Genomic DNA, 16738 nt, shown 5'->3' with positions numbered 1-16738 from the left:
CATGAAGGTATTTAAAGTGACAAAGTTTTGTTTAATATCTTTGACTCTTTTCAGTGAGCCTTTGAATACATCTTTACCAATGACCAGTGCAGTACAGAACTCCACGTATACAACTTCCGTCATTACCTCCTGCAGTCTGACCAGCTCATCACTGAGTTCTGCTAGTCCAGTAGCAACGTCTTCCTCCTATGACCAGAGTTCTGTGCATAACAGGATCTCATACCAAAGCCCTGTGAGTCCATCAGAGTCAGCTCCAGGAACCATCATGGTAAGTGGTATTTCAGGATTTTTCTCATAGGATGTCTATCTTATTTGGAAATTAATGTTTGGTTAAATTACGCTTCTTGGATATGATTTTATTTTACAAATTGACTAACCTTTTGAGTAGAATCCTTATAGTTCATTGAGTTTGTTTACAATGGCATCTGTAGCACCCATGCTCTTGGGTATGTGGCTAGATCCACAGGTTCATATTGTGGAGAAAACCAAGCATCTGTGTAGTATGAGCACTCTGGCTGTAGTACTGGCACTTCTGTGTTGTCTGACCCTGCCCATGTCTCTGCATATTTCATGTGCTGCTTTCTCTCTGATTGCCCCATTTGCTTTGACTGTATTTGCTTCTTCATCAGACTGTATTTGCTTATTCATCACTATTAGGTATTTTTGTTAATAATACTGGACTACAGATAAAGGAACCAGTTCTATTTGTGATAGTTTTAAAGTTTTGCCGTTCTAGATTCTTGTTAGCTGCATATCTGATTGTCATTGCCAGTTGTATGCTTTCTGTTAAGTTGAGATGTACCAATATCTCCTGAGAATCTTAGAAACTTAAAGAACAAGTAAGTATACACATTTCTGCTAGGCCAAATCAGCTATTCCTACTGTTTTCATGTTTCTTGTTCACCCTTTAAACTAGCTCACACTAGTAATGCTTGAACATCATTGCCTCCCAGGAAACTAAAATAATATGGATAGTATTACAGGCATACCTTGGAGATACCGCAGGTTCTGTTTCAGACCACTATAATAAAGCGAGTTGCGCTAAATTTTTGGCTTCCTAGTATATGTAAAAGTTACAATGTGGATATCTTAATTAAAGATACTTTATTTCTGAAAAATGCTAAAAATTATTAATATGTGAGCATTCAGTATGTGAGCAATTCTGTGGGTGGTTGTTTTTTGTTTGTTTTTTGGGTGGAGTACTGAGTCTTCCTTGGTCACCCAGGATAGAGTCCAGTGGGATGATCACAGCTCACCACAGCCTTGACCTCCCGGGCTCAGTCAAACCTCCCACCCCATCCTCTGGAAGAACTGGGACTACAGACATGCACTGCCATGTCTGGCTGACTTTTGTATTCGCATAGAGACGGGAGTATCTCTGTTGTCCAGCCTGATCTTGAACTCCCGGGCTTAAGCAATCCACCTGCCTTGGCCTTCCAAAGTGCTGGGATTACAGGGTGAGCCACCGCACTGGGCTCTTTGTTCCTTTTATCACTTGACATTATTTTGTAAATATGATATGATGTCTTAGGATTTCATCTCAACAACTCTGTATACCTAAGGTTTCTAAGTTAAATTCTTAAGCCAACAGTTTTTATTAACAGTGCTGGGACTTGATAATTCTGTGAGTAAATCTAAACCCTTGCCCCACAAAAACCCTTCCTACCATGTATATACCCTCACACACACATATGCAGCATCTTACTTTGTGTAGGCAGCTAAGAAAACTACAGATATGCTTCCAGTTTAGGAAGAAGCCTTTCTAGAGCCAAGGAAACAACTACATTGTGGTGGTTCCTATATTAAATCTGCCTGCCTGCATCCAATGTCTTTTATTTTTTATTTCTTATTATTTTTTTATTTTTTAGTAAAGCATCCAGTGTCTTAATTGCATTTGAATTAAGGAATCTTGTTGTCTTCGTTCTTCTTCTTCTTTCTCTTCTTCCTCCCCTTCCTCCTCTTCCTCTTCCTCTTCCTCCTCCCTCCTCTTCCTCTTCCTCCTCTTCTTCCTCCTCCCTCTCCTCCTCCTCTCTCCTATTCCTCTTTCCCCTCCTCCCTTCTTTCTTTTCTCTTCTTCCTTTCTTCCCTCTATCTTCTTTCTCCTCTTCTTTTCCTTCTCCTCCTCATCCTTGTCTTCCTCCTCCTTCTCCCTCCATCTCCTTCTCTTCATTTTGAGACAGGGTCTGGCACTGTCACCCACTGGAGTGCAGTGGTACAATCACAACTCCTTACAGCCTCAGCCTCCTGAGTAGTGGGGACTGCAGATGCACCCGGCTAATTCTTTTTGTAGAGACACAGTTTAATGTTGCCCATGCTATTCTCAAGGAATCTTATAAAGCACCCAAATGGCTGAGAGCATTAAAAACACATTGGAATCTGGGCGCGGTGGCTTCCTCCTGTAATCCCACCACTTTGGGAGGCTGAGATGGGCAGATCGCCTGAGATCAGGAGTTCGAGAACAGCCTAGGCAACATGGTAAAACCCTGTCTCTACTAAAATACAAAAATTAGCTGGATGTGGCAGTGTGTGCCTGTGGTCCCAGCTACTCTACTTCGGAGGCTGAAGTGGGAGAATTGCTTGAACCCAGGAAGCGGAGGTTGCGGTGAGTGGAGATCACGCCACAGCACTCCAGCCTGGGCAACCGAGTGAGACTCTGTCTCAAAAAAAAAAAAAAAAAAAGTAGTAAACCAAATAATGTTTTCAAGCTATCTTTTCTGAGGTTATGTCACCCTACCTCTAATGAGACATAAAATCACAGACTGGATTAGAATCTTGGAACATATTAGTGGAGTAAAGTGGAGCTTTCCATGTTTTATCTTTTCCATTATTCCTTTCAGCTAAACATTCAGAAAAATATCTGTGTGCCTTGGCCATCTTAGATCGATCATCCTCCCTTCTTCTCTTCCCCTTCCACAGCCTGGAATATCCACAGATTAAAAATACCTTCTCAGAGACTCTTTGACAGAGTAAGTTAGAGTCTGTGTCCTGACAGATGGGTATTAAAACAAGAAAAACCATGTGAACTGCGGAAATTTAAATGACAAGCTTGTTTTTTTCTTTTTGAGACAGAGTCTTGCTTTGTTGCAAAGGCTGGAGTGCAGTGGCACTAATTCAGCTCACTATAGCCTCCACCTTCCGGGTTCAAGTGATTCTCTTGCCTCAGCCTCTTGAGTAGCTGGGATTACAGGGACCCATCACCATCCCTGGCTAATTTTTGTATTTTTAGTAGAGACAGGGTTTCACCATGTTGGCCAGGCTGTTCCTGAGCTTCTGACCTCAGGTGACACGCCCACCTTGGCCTCCCAAAGTGCTGGGATTACAGGTGTGAGCCACCCTGCCTGGCTAATGACAAGCTGGTTTTAAGTTTCCACATAAGTTTTTGAGAAGCTCATTATGTAACACTTACTACATAATCTAAACAGGCTGGGCATGGTGGCTCACGCCTGGAATCCCAGCACTTTGGGAGGTGAAGGCATGCATGCATATATACATACATATATATATATATATATATATATATATATATATATATATATATACACACACGCGCGCGTATTTAGTATAGTATAGTATATATATACTTTTTTTGTTTTCTTTGAAAGGAAGCTTCCCACTTGTTGCCCAGGCTGGAGTGCAATGGCATGGTCTTGGCTTGCTGCAGCCTTTGCCTCCTGGGTTGACATGATTCTCCTGCCTCAGCCTCCCCAGCAGCTGGGATTGTAGGCGCGTACCACCATGCCTAATTTTTTTTCTTTTTTCTTTTTTTTTTTTTTTAAATAGAGATGGGGTTTTACCATGTTTGCCAGGCTGGTCTTGAACTCCTGATCTACCCACCCCAGCTACCTAACATGCTGGGATTACAGGAATGACTCACCATGCGCAATTTAATTTTTTTTTTTTTTTTTTTTTGAGTTTTGAGTTTTGAGACACAGTCTCACTCTGTTGCCCAGGCTGGAGTGCAGTGGTGTGATCTTGGCTCACTGCTACCTCTGTCTCGCAGGTTCAAGTGATTCTCCTGCCTCAGCCTCCCAAGTAACTGGAACTACAGGGTGTGCCACCCTGCCTGGCTAATTTTTGTATTTTTAGTATAAGTGGGGTTTCACCATGTTGGCCAGGCTGGTCTCAAACTACTGACCTCAAGTATCTGTCCACCTTGATCTCCCAAAGTGCTGGGAATTACAGGTGTGAGCCACTGCACCCACCCTCAACCTGATACTGTATATTCATCACTGTGTGCTAGATAATTCTACTTATTTACACTCCAAACACAGTTAAAACTTTGTTAGACTTTTCCTTCTATATATTGGTACTTGTTGATTCTCCACCCTCATTTCAGATGTTAGTTCTTGATGGGCTACTGTGCAATATAATTTTCACTTTTTTTTTTTTTTTTGAATCACCAGCCTCTCTCTATTTTTCAGAAAGAGTTTGTGTTGGATTGTCCTCCTGTCTACCTTAAATATTTAGTAGCATTCATCAGTATAGCCATCTGGGCGAGAAGTTTTCTTTGCAAGGGGTTTTGTAATTGTAAATTCAATGCCTTTAATTGGTAGCTGGCTATTTAGACTTTTTTTTTTTTTTTTTTTTGAGCTGGAGTTTCACTATGGTACCCAGGGTGGTCTTGAACTCCTGGTCTCAAGCCTTCTGTCTCAGCCTTCTGAGTAGCTGGGATTACAGGTGTGAATCGCTGTGCCTCAATTTCTTTTGTTATTTGTGTATGTCAAGGAATTTGTCCATTTCATCTAAGTTGTTAATTTACTGGTATAAAACTTCAATTTTTTTTTAACAGTATTTTATGCCAGTAATGTTTTATTGTCCTTTTACTGTCTCTGCGGTCTATAGTGGTATTGTCTCTTTTCCTTATTTTTATTTATTTATTTATTTATTTTTTGAGACGGAGTTTCGATCTTGTTACCCAGGCTGGAGTGCAATGGCGCGATCTCGGCTCACCACAACCTCCGCCTCCTGGTTCAAGCAATTCTCCTGCCTCAGCCTCCTGAGTAGCTGGGATTACAGGCATGTGCCACCATGCCCAGCTAATTTTTTGTAATTTTAGTAGAGACGGGGTTTCACCATGTTGACCAGGATAGTCTCGATCTCTTGTGATCCACCCGCCTCGGCCTCCCAAAGTGCTGGGATTACAGGCTTGAGCCACCGCGCCCGGCCTTATTTTTATTTTTATTATTTTTTGTTTTGTTTTTTTGAGATATTATGTCCAGGCTGGAGTGCAGTGGTACAATCCTGGCTGACTGCAACCCCTACCTACTGGGTTCAAGCGATTCTTGTGCCTTAGCCTCCCGAGTAGCTGGATTATAGGCACGTGCCACTATGCTTGACTCATTTTTTTTTTTCTTTAGAAGGAGTTTCGTTTTTGTTGCCCAGGCTGAAGTGCAGTGGCGCATTCTCCTGTCTCAGCTTCCTGAGTAGATGGGATTATAGGTACCCGCCAGCACGCCTGGCTAATTTTTGTATTTTCTAGTAGAGATGGGATTTCACTATCTTGGCCAGGCTGGTCCTGTACTCCTGACCTCAGGTAATCCACCCGCCTCGACCTCCCAAAGTGCTGGGATTACAAGTGTGAGCCACTGCGCCCAGCCAATTTTTTGTATTTTTAATACAGATAGGGTATAGAGTACCATAGGTGAGCTTGTTTGGATTCCTCAGGGAATATTCTTTGTCTCTTTCCTGTAGGGCATATCACTATCTGTTAGTGATAGTCCTTAACACCTTATAGGAAGAGAAGACTGGTATCATTCATTTTGTCTGCATGGACTTGATCTATCTTCATTTTCTGTAGTCCCTTGGCTATTTGTTACCCCCTTGAAGATGTATAGATCCCATCGGAGGAGGAAGTCATTCTGCTGTGCAGAGGTGTCAGGGGATCTGCTTCTGTGCATATTTTAAACCAATCCTCTTAAATTTAGCTTCATCTTCACTTCTGCTTACAACGTTGCTGCTGTCGATCCAATGCTGAGGTATATATATATATATATATATATATTTTTTTTTTTTTTTTTTTGAGACGGAGTTTCGCTCTTGTTACCCAGGCTGGAGTGCAATGGCGCGATCTCGGCTCACCGCAACCTCCGCCTCCTGGGTTCAAGCAATTCTCCTGCCTCAGCTTTTGTATTTTTAGTAGAGACGGGGTTTCACCATGATGACCAGGATGGTCTCGATCTCTCGACCTCGTGATCCACCTGCCTCGGCCTCCCAAAGTGCTGGGATTACAGGCTTGAGCCACCGCGCCTGGCATCAATGCTGAGGTATATTATGTGGTTCTGTGAGGACACAGATTTAGTGTTCTCTGGTTTTCTCTATTGATGGCTTAGTATTTGGCTTTTCCAGATCAGCTGAGGCAGTTACCATCCTCTATGTGCTTTCTACTTGTAGACAATTTTGTTGCTATGATTTTTTCACCTGATATTTGTCTTTCTGGGTTTATCATTTTTAGAAAGCCATACATTCTTTATCTGCCTTTTTTTTTTTTTTTGAGATGAAGTTTTACTCTCTTTGCCTGGGCTGGAGTGCAATGATACAGTTGCTCACTGCAACCTCTTCCTACTCAAGCAGTTCTTCTGCCTCAGATACCCGAGTAACTGGTATTACACACATGCCCCACCACACCTGTAATTTAAGAGACAGAGTTTCACCACGTTGGTCAGGTGGGTCTTGAACTCCTGACCTCAGGCGATTTGCTTACCTCGGCCTCCCAGAGTGCTGGGATTACAATTGTGAGCCACCATGCCTGGCCTGATATGTCATTTTTAACACAATGTTGGCTGGGCGCGGTGACTCATGCCTGTAATCCAAGCACTTTGGAGGCCAAGGCGGGTGGATCACCTGAGGTTGGGAGTTCAACACCAGCCTGACCAACATGGTGGAAACCCCCTCTTTAAATAAAAAAATAAATTAAAAAAACAAAAGCAAAAACACAATGTTTATTTCTGTACTTTCCAGTGTGGCAACCACTGGCTGCATATGGCTATGTAAATGTAATTAAAGTAGTCAGAAGTTCAGTTCCTCAAACACTGGCTACATTTTAAGTGCATATTAGCCAGATGCAGTTAGTGGCTATGCCATAGGACTGTGCAGACATAGAGTATTGCCATTAATATAGAAAATATTTTTGAAAAGTGCTGATCTGTACTATTAATAAAGCATAAATAAGTCTGGGCACAGTAGCTCATGTCTATAATCCCAGCACTCTGGGAGGCTGAGGCAGGAAGATCACCTGAGGTCAGGAGTTCAAGACCAGCCTGGTCAACATGGTGAAACCGCATCTGTACTAAAAATACAAAAAATTGGCTGGGCGCGGTAGCTCACGCATGTAATCTCAGCTACTTCGGAGGCTGAGGCAGGAGAATTGCTTGAACTCGAGAAGTGGAGGTTTCTTTGAAGCGAGATTGTGCCACTGCACTGCAGACTGGGCGATGGAGCAAGACTCGGTCTCAAAAAACAGTAATAAATAAAGCAGAAATCAGGCCATGTTGTGTCCACATATCAGTCCTTGTCATCTCCCGTATATCTTAATTCCTGTTCTAATGTCACCTCTCACTCTCCTTGCCCATATCACTGCTCATTTCATTCTTTACTCAGCTGGTTGATTTTGTTTTCTTCTGGAGATTTTGATTTCTTTTTTTTTTTTTTTTTTGAGTTTCGCTCTTGTTACCCAGGCTGGAGTCCAATGGCACGATCTCGGCTCACCGCAACCTCCACCTCCTAGGTTCAAGCAATTCTCCTGCCTCAGCCTCCTGAGTAGCTGGGACTACAGGCACGCGCCACCATGCCCAGCTAATTTTTTGTATTTTTAGTAGAGACGGGGATTCACCACGTTGACCAGGATGGTCTCGATCTCTTGTCCTCGTGATCCACCCGCCTCAGCCTCCCAAAGCGCTGGGATTACAGGCTTGAGCCACCTCGCCCGGCCAAGAGATTTTGATTTCTTAACTCTTTGATACTACTTTGCTTTTGCTCTTGCCTTTCTTTTTTTCTTTTTAGAGACAGGGCATTGCTTTGTCACTGAGGCTGGAGTGCAGTGGCACGATCAGAGCTCACTGCACCCTCAATCTCTTGGGCTCAGATGATCCTCCTGCTTCAGCCTCCTGAGTAGCTGGGAGTACAGGTGCATGCCACTATGCCCGACCAGTTTTTAAATTTTTTGTAGAGGTAGGGTCTCATAATTTTGCCAGACTGGTCGTCAACTCCTGGGCTTAAGTGATACACCCACACCAGCCTCTCAAAGTGTTGGGATTACAGGCATGAACCACCATGCCTGGCTTCTTGTCATTCTTTTGCCTAGAATTTTCCCCCTCCCAAATAGTGTGGCTCTCTGTGGTATCAGTTTGTCTATATTTTGAGTTTTAAAAATGCTTTTCAGGTTGGGTGCGGTGGCTCATGCCTGTAATCCCAGCTCTTTGGGAGGCTGAGTTGGGGTCAGGAGAGTCCATTCTGGCCAACATCATCAAACCCTGTCTACTAAAAATACAAAAATGAGCTGGGTATGGTGGCACGTGCCTGTAATCCCAGCTACTCAGGAGGCTGAGGCAGGAGAATTGCTTGAACCAGGGAGTCGGAGGTTGCAGTGAGCTGAGATTGTGCCACTGCACTCCAGCCCGGTGTCAGAGTGAGACTTTGTCTCAAAAAAAAAAATATTTTCAAGCTGAAATGAAACATTCCTCAGGTCTGATGACCGCTGTTTCCTGTTCCATTTTTCCGTGCTTTTTTTTGTCTGGTGCACTTTAAAGAAGACTCCTTCATATGTCAGGGCTTGTGTTGCTTAGCATGGGTCGTGTAAATACACTTAGTGGGGCATGAACCTTAGTGTAGGGTGAGCCAGAAAACTAGATCTTTGATTTCTTTCTACCTATTTGTATATATTTGATGAGGTATGTTGTTTCCCTTTCCCTGACTATAACCTGTTATTTTAACTTATTTTTTTCCTAGTAGTTCAGATTGTCTATATTTCTTATAAAAGCATAACTTGTAAAAAATAAAACTTTGTAGAACAGAGAGTATCATAAATAAGTCTAATATTCGTGAGCAGAGGTTGTATTAGATTTGAGTTGATACAGAGGAAGCAACTATAGGGTGTTTTTGCAGTTTGTAAGAAAGAATCTGTCATAGCTTTTTTAATGTTTCTCTTATCTTGGGACACTGTTTGAGCCTTCTAGGTTCTGATGTTGATTGTTCCATGCCATATGTTTCCTGTTCATTCTGTGGAGGCAGAAGTCATTTTTGTAAAGATGCCTTTTTCATGTGTGCTAATTCCACTGAGATGCCTCATGGTTCGCCCCAACCAGTTGGTTTCCATTTCTGCTCTTTTTGGGCCTGCATTGCCTTAACCCTCTCTCTACCCAACCCTCTTAAGAAAAGCTGCCTTTCAAGAAAACATCTTTTTCTCTCAGAATCATTTTGCTAGTGATATAAAATGTGATGATTTTTGGTGTGCAAGTTATCTTTTGGCTGGGCATGGTGGCCCACACCTATAATCCCAACAGTTTGGGAGGCCAAGGTGGGCAGATCACCTGAGGTCAGGAGTTCGAGACTAGTCTGGCGAACATGGTGAAACCCAGTTATCTTTTAAAAAAAAAAATTATTTGGGCTGGGCATTGTAGCTCATGCCTGTAATTCCAGTGCTTTTGGAGGTCAAGGCAGGAGGATCGCTTGAGTCCAGGAGTTGGAGACCAGCCTGGTCAAGATGGCAAAACCCCATCTCTACAAAATATACAAGAATTAGCCAGGCATATTGGGACGCACCTGTAGTCCCAGGTACTAGGCAGGCTCATGGAGAGGATCACCTGAACCTGGGGAGATGAAAACAAATTTCTTTAAAAACATTTTTGCTCTTGCATGAGAATTTGTTGTATTACCTCCCATTTATTAAAGAATAGAATAAAAGAGATAATTGTTTCTTGATTAAGCTATATGTTATAGAAAGTATAAAAAGCCATCTATGTAATGATTTCATTTTGTGAGTTTATGTTCTCTTCTCTTCCTTATAGAATGGACATGGTGGTGTTCGAAGCCAGCAGACACTAGACAGTAAGTATAGCAGCAAGCTACTCTTGTCATGGCTGGTGCCAACCCAACAGAGGAAGATAGCTCACATGATGTGGAAAACACCAGTTGGTCAATGGCTAATTCTTTAAAAAGTAGCCCTTTTACCTTTTTTGTTTTTTGGATCAGGTATTAGCTGGTGGTAGTATTAGAAATGTCATAGCCACAGCTATGACATTTCTAATTTTTTTTTTTTTTTTTGGCCCACCTATGCCCCTTCCAGGGCAGTTTAATTGGTACCATTTGTAAAAGGTCTTTTCCATCACCCCCAAAGCCTTTGCATTCCCTTCCCAAAAAGGCAGCCGTTTTCTGATCTTAGCCCCATGTGCAACAGTAGGCCTTGGTCTGCCACAGCACTCCCATGTGACACTCCAGGTGAGAGTCCAAGTGCAAGTCTGTGTCCAGCTCTGGGTAGCAGGGGGAAGGTGAGGACAGTCAGGTCCGTATATAGAAGCCAGGCAGGGCCCTGGCTGGCTGGAGATGTGTGGGCAAGGTGAGCAGGCCCCATGTGCACCCCAGCTCCGGTAGCCACTAGTATGGCTGAAGCCCAGGGTGTGGTCAAATTAGAGGTCCTGAGAGAGAAGCCCTTAGGCCAAAGAAGTATGTGCTGGGAAGCAGGGCAGGGGCCCAGGAAGATCTCAGAAGGGGCAGTGTGAGCATGAGTGTGCGTGTGCACCTGTGAGTGTACAGACAGCCCAAGATCATAGACGAAATGTGCAGGGGCCTTTGGTGAGTGTGTGGCTGTGCCCCCTCCCTTCGGAGATAAAGGCCCAGGCCCAGCCCCTGCCTCCAGAGGCTAAGGGAGCATACCTGGGGGTAGGAGGAGTTTGGGAAGGAAACTTGGCTAGAAATGATTTAGGCCTCAGAGCCCACATCCTGTGGGAGGGGCTGTCTCATATTCTTCTGCCCTAATCAGACTGCACTACACGTGCAGCATACAGTATGCATTTGAAAGATGCCTGGGTCAAGCAGGATGGGTCATACCCATAATCCCAGTGCTTTGGGAGGCCAAGCCAGGAGGATTACTTGAGACCAGGAATTCAGTACCAGCCTGAATAGTGATACCCTGTCTCAATAAATTAGAGATAATAAAAAATTAGCTGGTCATGGTGGCACACACATGTAGTCGTGGCTACTGGGGAGGCTGAGGCGGGAGGGTTACTTGAGCCCAGAGCTACAGTGAACTATGATCATACCACCATACTCCACCCTAGGTGACAGAGCGAGACCTCTGTATCTTATAAACAAAAAACAGGTCTGGTGCGATGGCTCATGCCTATAATCCAACACTTGAGGAGTTTGAGACCAGCCTATGCAACATAGTGAGCCCTCATCTCTTCGAAAAATTAATTCAAAAAAATTAGCTGGGTATGGTAGCTCACACCTCATGGCTGGAGGTTCGTTGGTTGTTCTGAGCTTGTTGGATGACAGAGGAACTTTTGATTCTAGCCGTGGTAGTGGCACATTTCTTTTGTCTAGGCATGGGTTGAGAACTAAAGTACCTGGGAAGCGGTGTACATTAACCTAGGTTTTCATTTCCGATACTACCCGCATTTCCTTCTCCCCTTCCGTCCACACCCCCTTCTGTTGTCATTGTTGTTTGTTTGAGAGAGGCTTTGTGTGAAGCTGTTAGCATTGTAATCCAAGGCCCAAGGTGGCACCTTTTGGGGTCTTAGTTTTAGGTGAGGTATATCTGTGGTGTCTTTATATGGTTTCTCTAAGAACAGGATTTATATATGGAATAGACTGCCAGTAAAAAGAAGGCCTCTGTAAGAATTCATGTAGGTGTAAGTTGACCCTTTTACTGCTTGTGTTTGTTTTTGACCTGCCCTTCCTTTAGAGACTCACGTGCTTCCCATTTTAGAAGGGTCAGGGTTGCTCCTCTTTCCTAACTGGAAAAGACAATGATGTTTTATTTCCAAGCACATATCTGAGTTGTATGTGTGGACAGCACTGAAACTGAGTCTTTCCACAGCTAGGATTGAGTGTCTCCACGTCCTTTCTGAAGCCTAAGAAGCTCATTTATGTGCTCCGAGATTCATCTATTCAAGCACATACCAAGGAAATGCTCACTGTGCATTTGGAAGTAGGTGTTAGGTGTGTGTTCTTTCTGCAGATGTTAGGTGTCTCTGTTTTCTCCACAACGTATGCATCAGCCCCCACTTTCTTACATTGGCTGTGAGCATTGGTAGAGTCAGCCTGACGTGGTGGAAGTACGTATAGGTGGTGTTGCCTGTCGGCTTATTACTCCCCTTTGCTGTGCCCTTTGAGGAGTTTGCCTCACATTATAATTCTACATGTTAGGGTCAGCACTTGTTTTTCTTTCTGGGTGAATCTACAGCTTAGGTTCCTTTAGGTGGAAAAGTATGTCCCCATATAGGATGGATTGGATTATAAAGGTGTCATTTCCTATTCTTTGCTGTGTCTTGAACAGCTGACCATGGTGTGTTCTTTGGTAGTAGTGTTTGACAAAGGGCTATCTGGTGACATGTTTGTCATTTTCCTGGGGAATATAACTGACATGCCACAAGATACTGAGCATATTTTCAGATACTTAGGATTGGTTGTAGAAATAAACAGATCTGTTTCTTACAGCTGCTTCATCCATTCCAGCTCCAAAGACAGCAGGCCCTCCCTCTGCCCTCCCATCTGGGAGCTCCCTGCCCAGTACCACCTCCTGCGCTGCACTTCTGCCATCCACATCCCAGCACACTGGCAACCTGACTGGAAGCCCTCTCTCTCAGCTTAGCAGGTATGGGGGAGATGTGGGCCCAGGATGAGAAGTACCTCGGGGCAGAGTCCTGGAGCTCCTGTAGAAGGTTGCTCCCATGAAGAGAACACATTGTTGTCTCTGACATGATGGGCTTTTGCATTATGACTCTAGCTTAGGTTTTGGCTAGGTTGTGCCTTAAAACCACCAGATGTGGAAACCTTGCCTGCTTGTACTGCCTCTGCTGTACACTGGGTCCCCTGGGCATAGGGTGAGGCCACCTGTCTTCACCTTCCAGAGGGTGCCTGAGCCTAGCCTCTCTGGGCATTCTACTGAGGTGGAATGAGAATGATGGATTTCTGAGCAGGTGTCTGACTTTCCATGGATGAAGAAACGATGTTATTAGAGCACGGTGTAGGAAAATGGGTGACGTTGCTACCTGTATCTTCTGGGGAGCCTTCTCTTTCATCCCCCATTAGCCAGGAGCAAAAGTGGATTTGATGGGAATTTCACCTCTGACTCTGGCATGTGGGGTTGAACATAGGAACTTTCATTCCTCACTCACTAATGTAATGGGGATGTCAAGGATGGCCATATTCTTTTTTTTTTTTTTTTTGGAGACGGAGTTTCGCCCTTGTTACCCAGGCTGGAGTGCAATGGCGCGATCTCGGCTCACCGCAACCTCCGCCTCCTGGGCTCAGGCAATTCTCCTGCCTCAGCCTCCTGAGTAGCTGGGATTACAGGCACGTGCCACCATGCCCAGCTAATTTTTTGCACTTTTAGTAGAGACGGGGTTTCACCATGTTGACCAGGATGGTCTCGATCTCTCGACCTCGTGATCCACCCGCCTCGGCCTCCCAAAGTGCTGGGATTACAGGCTTGAGCCACCGCGCCCGGCCAAGGATGGCCATATTCTTAGTGCAACTGTTTTCAGTTTTTGCATCTGAAGAGCAAATGGATCTCGTTGACAGAAGCATGGCAAGTCCATTATGTTAGGACTCCATCACTGGGTTCTGTGGGGATAAGGAACAAGGATGGGTCTGAAGCTGGGCCTTCACTAGGGATGAGGGACAAATTTGAATCTAGCTAACTGAGCCGTGTAGGCCTTGTTCTTCTGGAATCACTTGTTCAGGTGGACATAATGGCACTCTGTTTTATCTTCTAGTTCACTCTCCAGCCACCAGAGCAGCCTCTCCTCTGCGCATACAGCCCTCTCCCCGAGCACGTCACACACAGTAAGTGTCCGTGTGGCTTCCTCCTCATCCGCCATGCTTAGGGAACCTGGGGCTTAGTCATATGCAGCTGGGGCTTCAGTATGATTTTTAGTATGTGATAATCTAGAGTTGCTTGGCTGAAATGTCTTGATGGCATGATCAGGTTTGAGCTTCTGATTTTTCTGGGCACCATCTGGGAACATCTTGCTTTCTAAGTTTGTAGCCCCTGGGAAGAATTGTTGCTCCAGACCTGATAATGTCATTGGCAGGACTGTCAGGTGGTGGGTGACCTGGCTCCTAGGAATTTGCTGTTTGATCTTTCCTTGTGCCTTCTTTCTTGAATCGGAGGCAGAGACTGTGACAAGGTCGGCACTGGAGAAAAGGGAGTCTAGAGGGTAGAGGGCAGGAGTGGAAGCAAATGTGCACTGGTGAAAAGCCAGGCAGGAGGGCCAGTGTAGGCGCACCAGCTGGGAAGTGTCCTCATATGCCAAAGAATAGCCCTACATTATGGTTATTGAGGTGTGGCTCAGTGGGTTGTGGAGGTGTGAGCATGGTTTTAAGTGGTAGGGATCAGCCAGGTTATGGTGAGTTGCGAAGTGAATGGTAGTGAGATGGAGAGGAGGAGGTGGATTGTAGAGGGCGCACAATGGAAACTTAGGAGAGGCTGGAGCCTCCACTGGGAGGATAGAAAGGCACCTGGTTTAACAAGATGTCCATGTTCCTGGACAACAGGAGGCGTTGGGTGAGGTTGGAGTAGGCAGGTCCACAGGCTGGGGGGAAGGATTAGGGTGCAGACAAATGAGAAGGCAGGAAACTGGTGAATTTGGTGTCCTCTGAAGAAGGCAGCAGCTCACTGATAGAGTGAGGTGGTAGAAATGAGACATTCTGTCCTTTCCTCAGTATCTGCCTAATGCTGTGGTTTTCAAACTCTAATGTTCCAAGTCAAATCTTACACAGAATCTTTTGTCACAAAACACAAACTGCCACTTTAAAAGTAGAGCACAGTGTGGACACTTCTGCCTGTCCCCCTGCCCTCTGTGGCTCATGGGAGCCGTGAGCTGGCCTCAGCAAGAGCGCCGTGGAGCAGTCCTGTGTGTCTGTGCCTCTGCTGCCTGGGAGCCTGGTGCTCCTGCACTCTCTGTCTCTGCAAAAAAAAAAAAAAAAAACTAGATCATATATTCCAGCCTACCACAGCCAGAACCGTCTCATCCAGTGGGCCCCATACTTTGTCATCGTGACAGAATTGTGACATTGCTAATACAGTTGCCCCTCCGTATATACAGGGGATTCATCCCAGAATCCCTGCGCACACCAAAATCTACACATACTCAAGTCCCACAGTTGCCCCTGCAGAACCGACTTACAGGAAAAGTCGGCCTTCCAAATATGTGTGTTTTCAAATTATGCATGCCTGCATTGGGTTGAAAAAGAAAACTGCCTATTAAGTGGACCCACACATTTCAAACCTGTATTGTTCAGGGGTCAACTGTATGTTTATAATATTTCATCCTAAAAGTTATAGGAAGAAAAAAAAGTAACAACAACAACAAAAAACACTAAAAGGGAAAAAAAAGTTATAGAAAGATAGACACTGAAAAGTTTTTCTGTCTCATCTACTTGGCTCCACCTTTATATTTTCTCAATCATTTAGCGATTTTTCTTCTAATAAAAGTAAAAAAATGCAATGCATACAGTCATTTTCCCATTATCATCTGCCCTTTTCTTTTTATCTTGTTACATAAATGAGAGCATTTTATGTACAGTGCCTTTCAATTTTTTTTCCCCACTCAGTAGTCTCTTGATATTTCCATGTTGAAATATAAGGGTTTTTGGTTTTTCTTCACAGTTCTGCTTTATGACGTTATTGAAGGTTATTTAGGCAGCCCTTGATTTCAGGTCGTTTTCAGTCTTGATGCCATAGAGAATGTTGCATTTGATAACCTACTACATAGGTTGTTTCATGTGTATATCTGTATGTAGCAGGTCAGTCCAGGATACGGAACAGCGAGGCATTCCTGATTTTATACACATTTCCAGATTGCCCTGCATAGTGATCCAACCCTGTTTACCTCCGACTGGCAGTGAATGAAATGTTCTATTACTCCACTGCTTCCTCAAAATGGTGTTATGAAATACTTGTATTTTCTTAATATGTTAGCAGAAAAATGGCCTGTCAATCTAATTTTTAATTTAATGAGGTTCTATATCCTTTTAAAAAATATGTTTGAAAAACATTTGATTTCCTTGATGTGAGCTATTCATTTTTATTTTATTTTACTTTATTTATATATTTATTTTTTAGATGGAATTTTACTCTTTTTGCTCAGGCTGGAGTGCAATGGTACAATCTTGGCTAACTGCAACCTCCGCCTCCTGAGTTCAAGTGATTCTCCTGCCTCAGCCTCCCTAGCAGCTAGGATTACAGGCACACGCCACCATGCCCAACTAATTTTTTTTTATTTTAATAGAGACAAGGTTTCACCATGTTGACTAGGCTGGTTTTGAACTCCTGACCTCAGGTGATCCACCTGCCTTGGCCTCACAAAGTGTTGGGATTACAGGTGTGAGCCACTGCGTCTAGCCTGTATGCTATTTATATTATTGGTTCCTTTTTTTGTCAGGTCTTTGGTCTCTATTTCTAGAAACTCTTTATTAGGGAGCCCACTGTAATGGGAGGTACAGGTATTTTTCCCCTAAGTTTGCTGTTTATTATTTTTCACATGGACCTATGTCTTTTCTTCCATTTTTCTCATTGTTA

General features: G+C 44.0%; 1 protein-coding gene and 1 non-coding gene across 7 annotated transcripts in view; both read left to right on the top strand.

Annotated features, from left to right (window-relative positions):
- The window catches only part of UBAP2 (ubiquitin associated protein 2), a 163385-nt gene that overhangs the window by 138167 nt on the left and 8480 nt on the right, over window positions 1–16738 (top strand). For 5 of the 6 annotated variants that reach the window (XM_074394978.1, XM_074394979.1, XM_039474616.2 and 2 more), the window contains 4 exons: window positions 55–268; window positions 10002–10041; window positions 12670–12808; window positions 13932–14001. In XM_074394978.1, coding sequence (XP_074251079.1) covers window positions 55–268; window positions 10002–10041; window positions 12670–12808; window positions 13932–14001 — 463 coding nt within the window. Of the gene's footprint in view, window positions 1–54; window positions 269–10001; window positions 10042–12651; window positions 12809–13931; window positions 14002–16738 lie in introns of all 6 variants that reach the window. The other variant, XM_074394977.1, reaches the window with a different exon arrangement.
- LOC120366499 (small nucleolar RNA SNORD121A) lies at window positions 11949–12029 on the top strand. Its single transcript, XR_005581151.1, has one exon. It is a non-coding gene; the product is annotated as a small nucleolar RNA SNORD121A (small nucleolar RNA).

This window comes from Saimiri boliviensis, chromosome 2 (assembly GCF_048565385.1).
Source record: "Saimiri boliviensis isolate mSaiBol1 chromosome 2, mSaiBol1.pri, whole genome shotgun sequence".
Taxonomy (NCBI): domain Eukaryota; kingdom Metazoa; phylum Chordata; class Mammalia; order Primates; family Cebidae; genus Saimiri; species Saimiri boliviensis.
The sequence above is the reverse complement of the archived record's forward strand: the minus strand, read 5'-3'. Positions and strand labels throughout refer to the sequence as shown.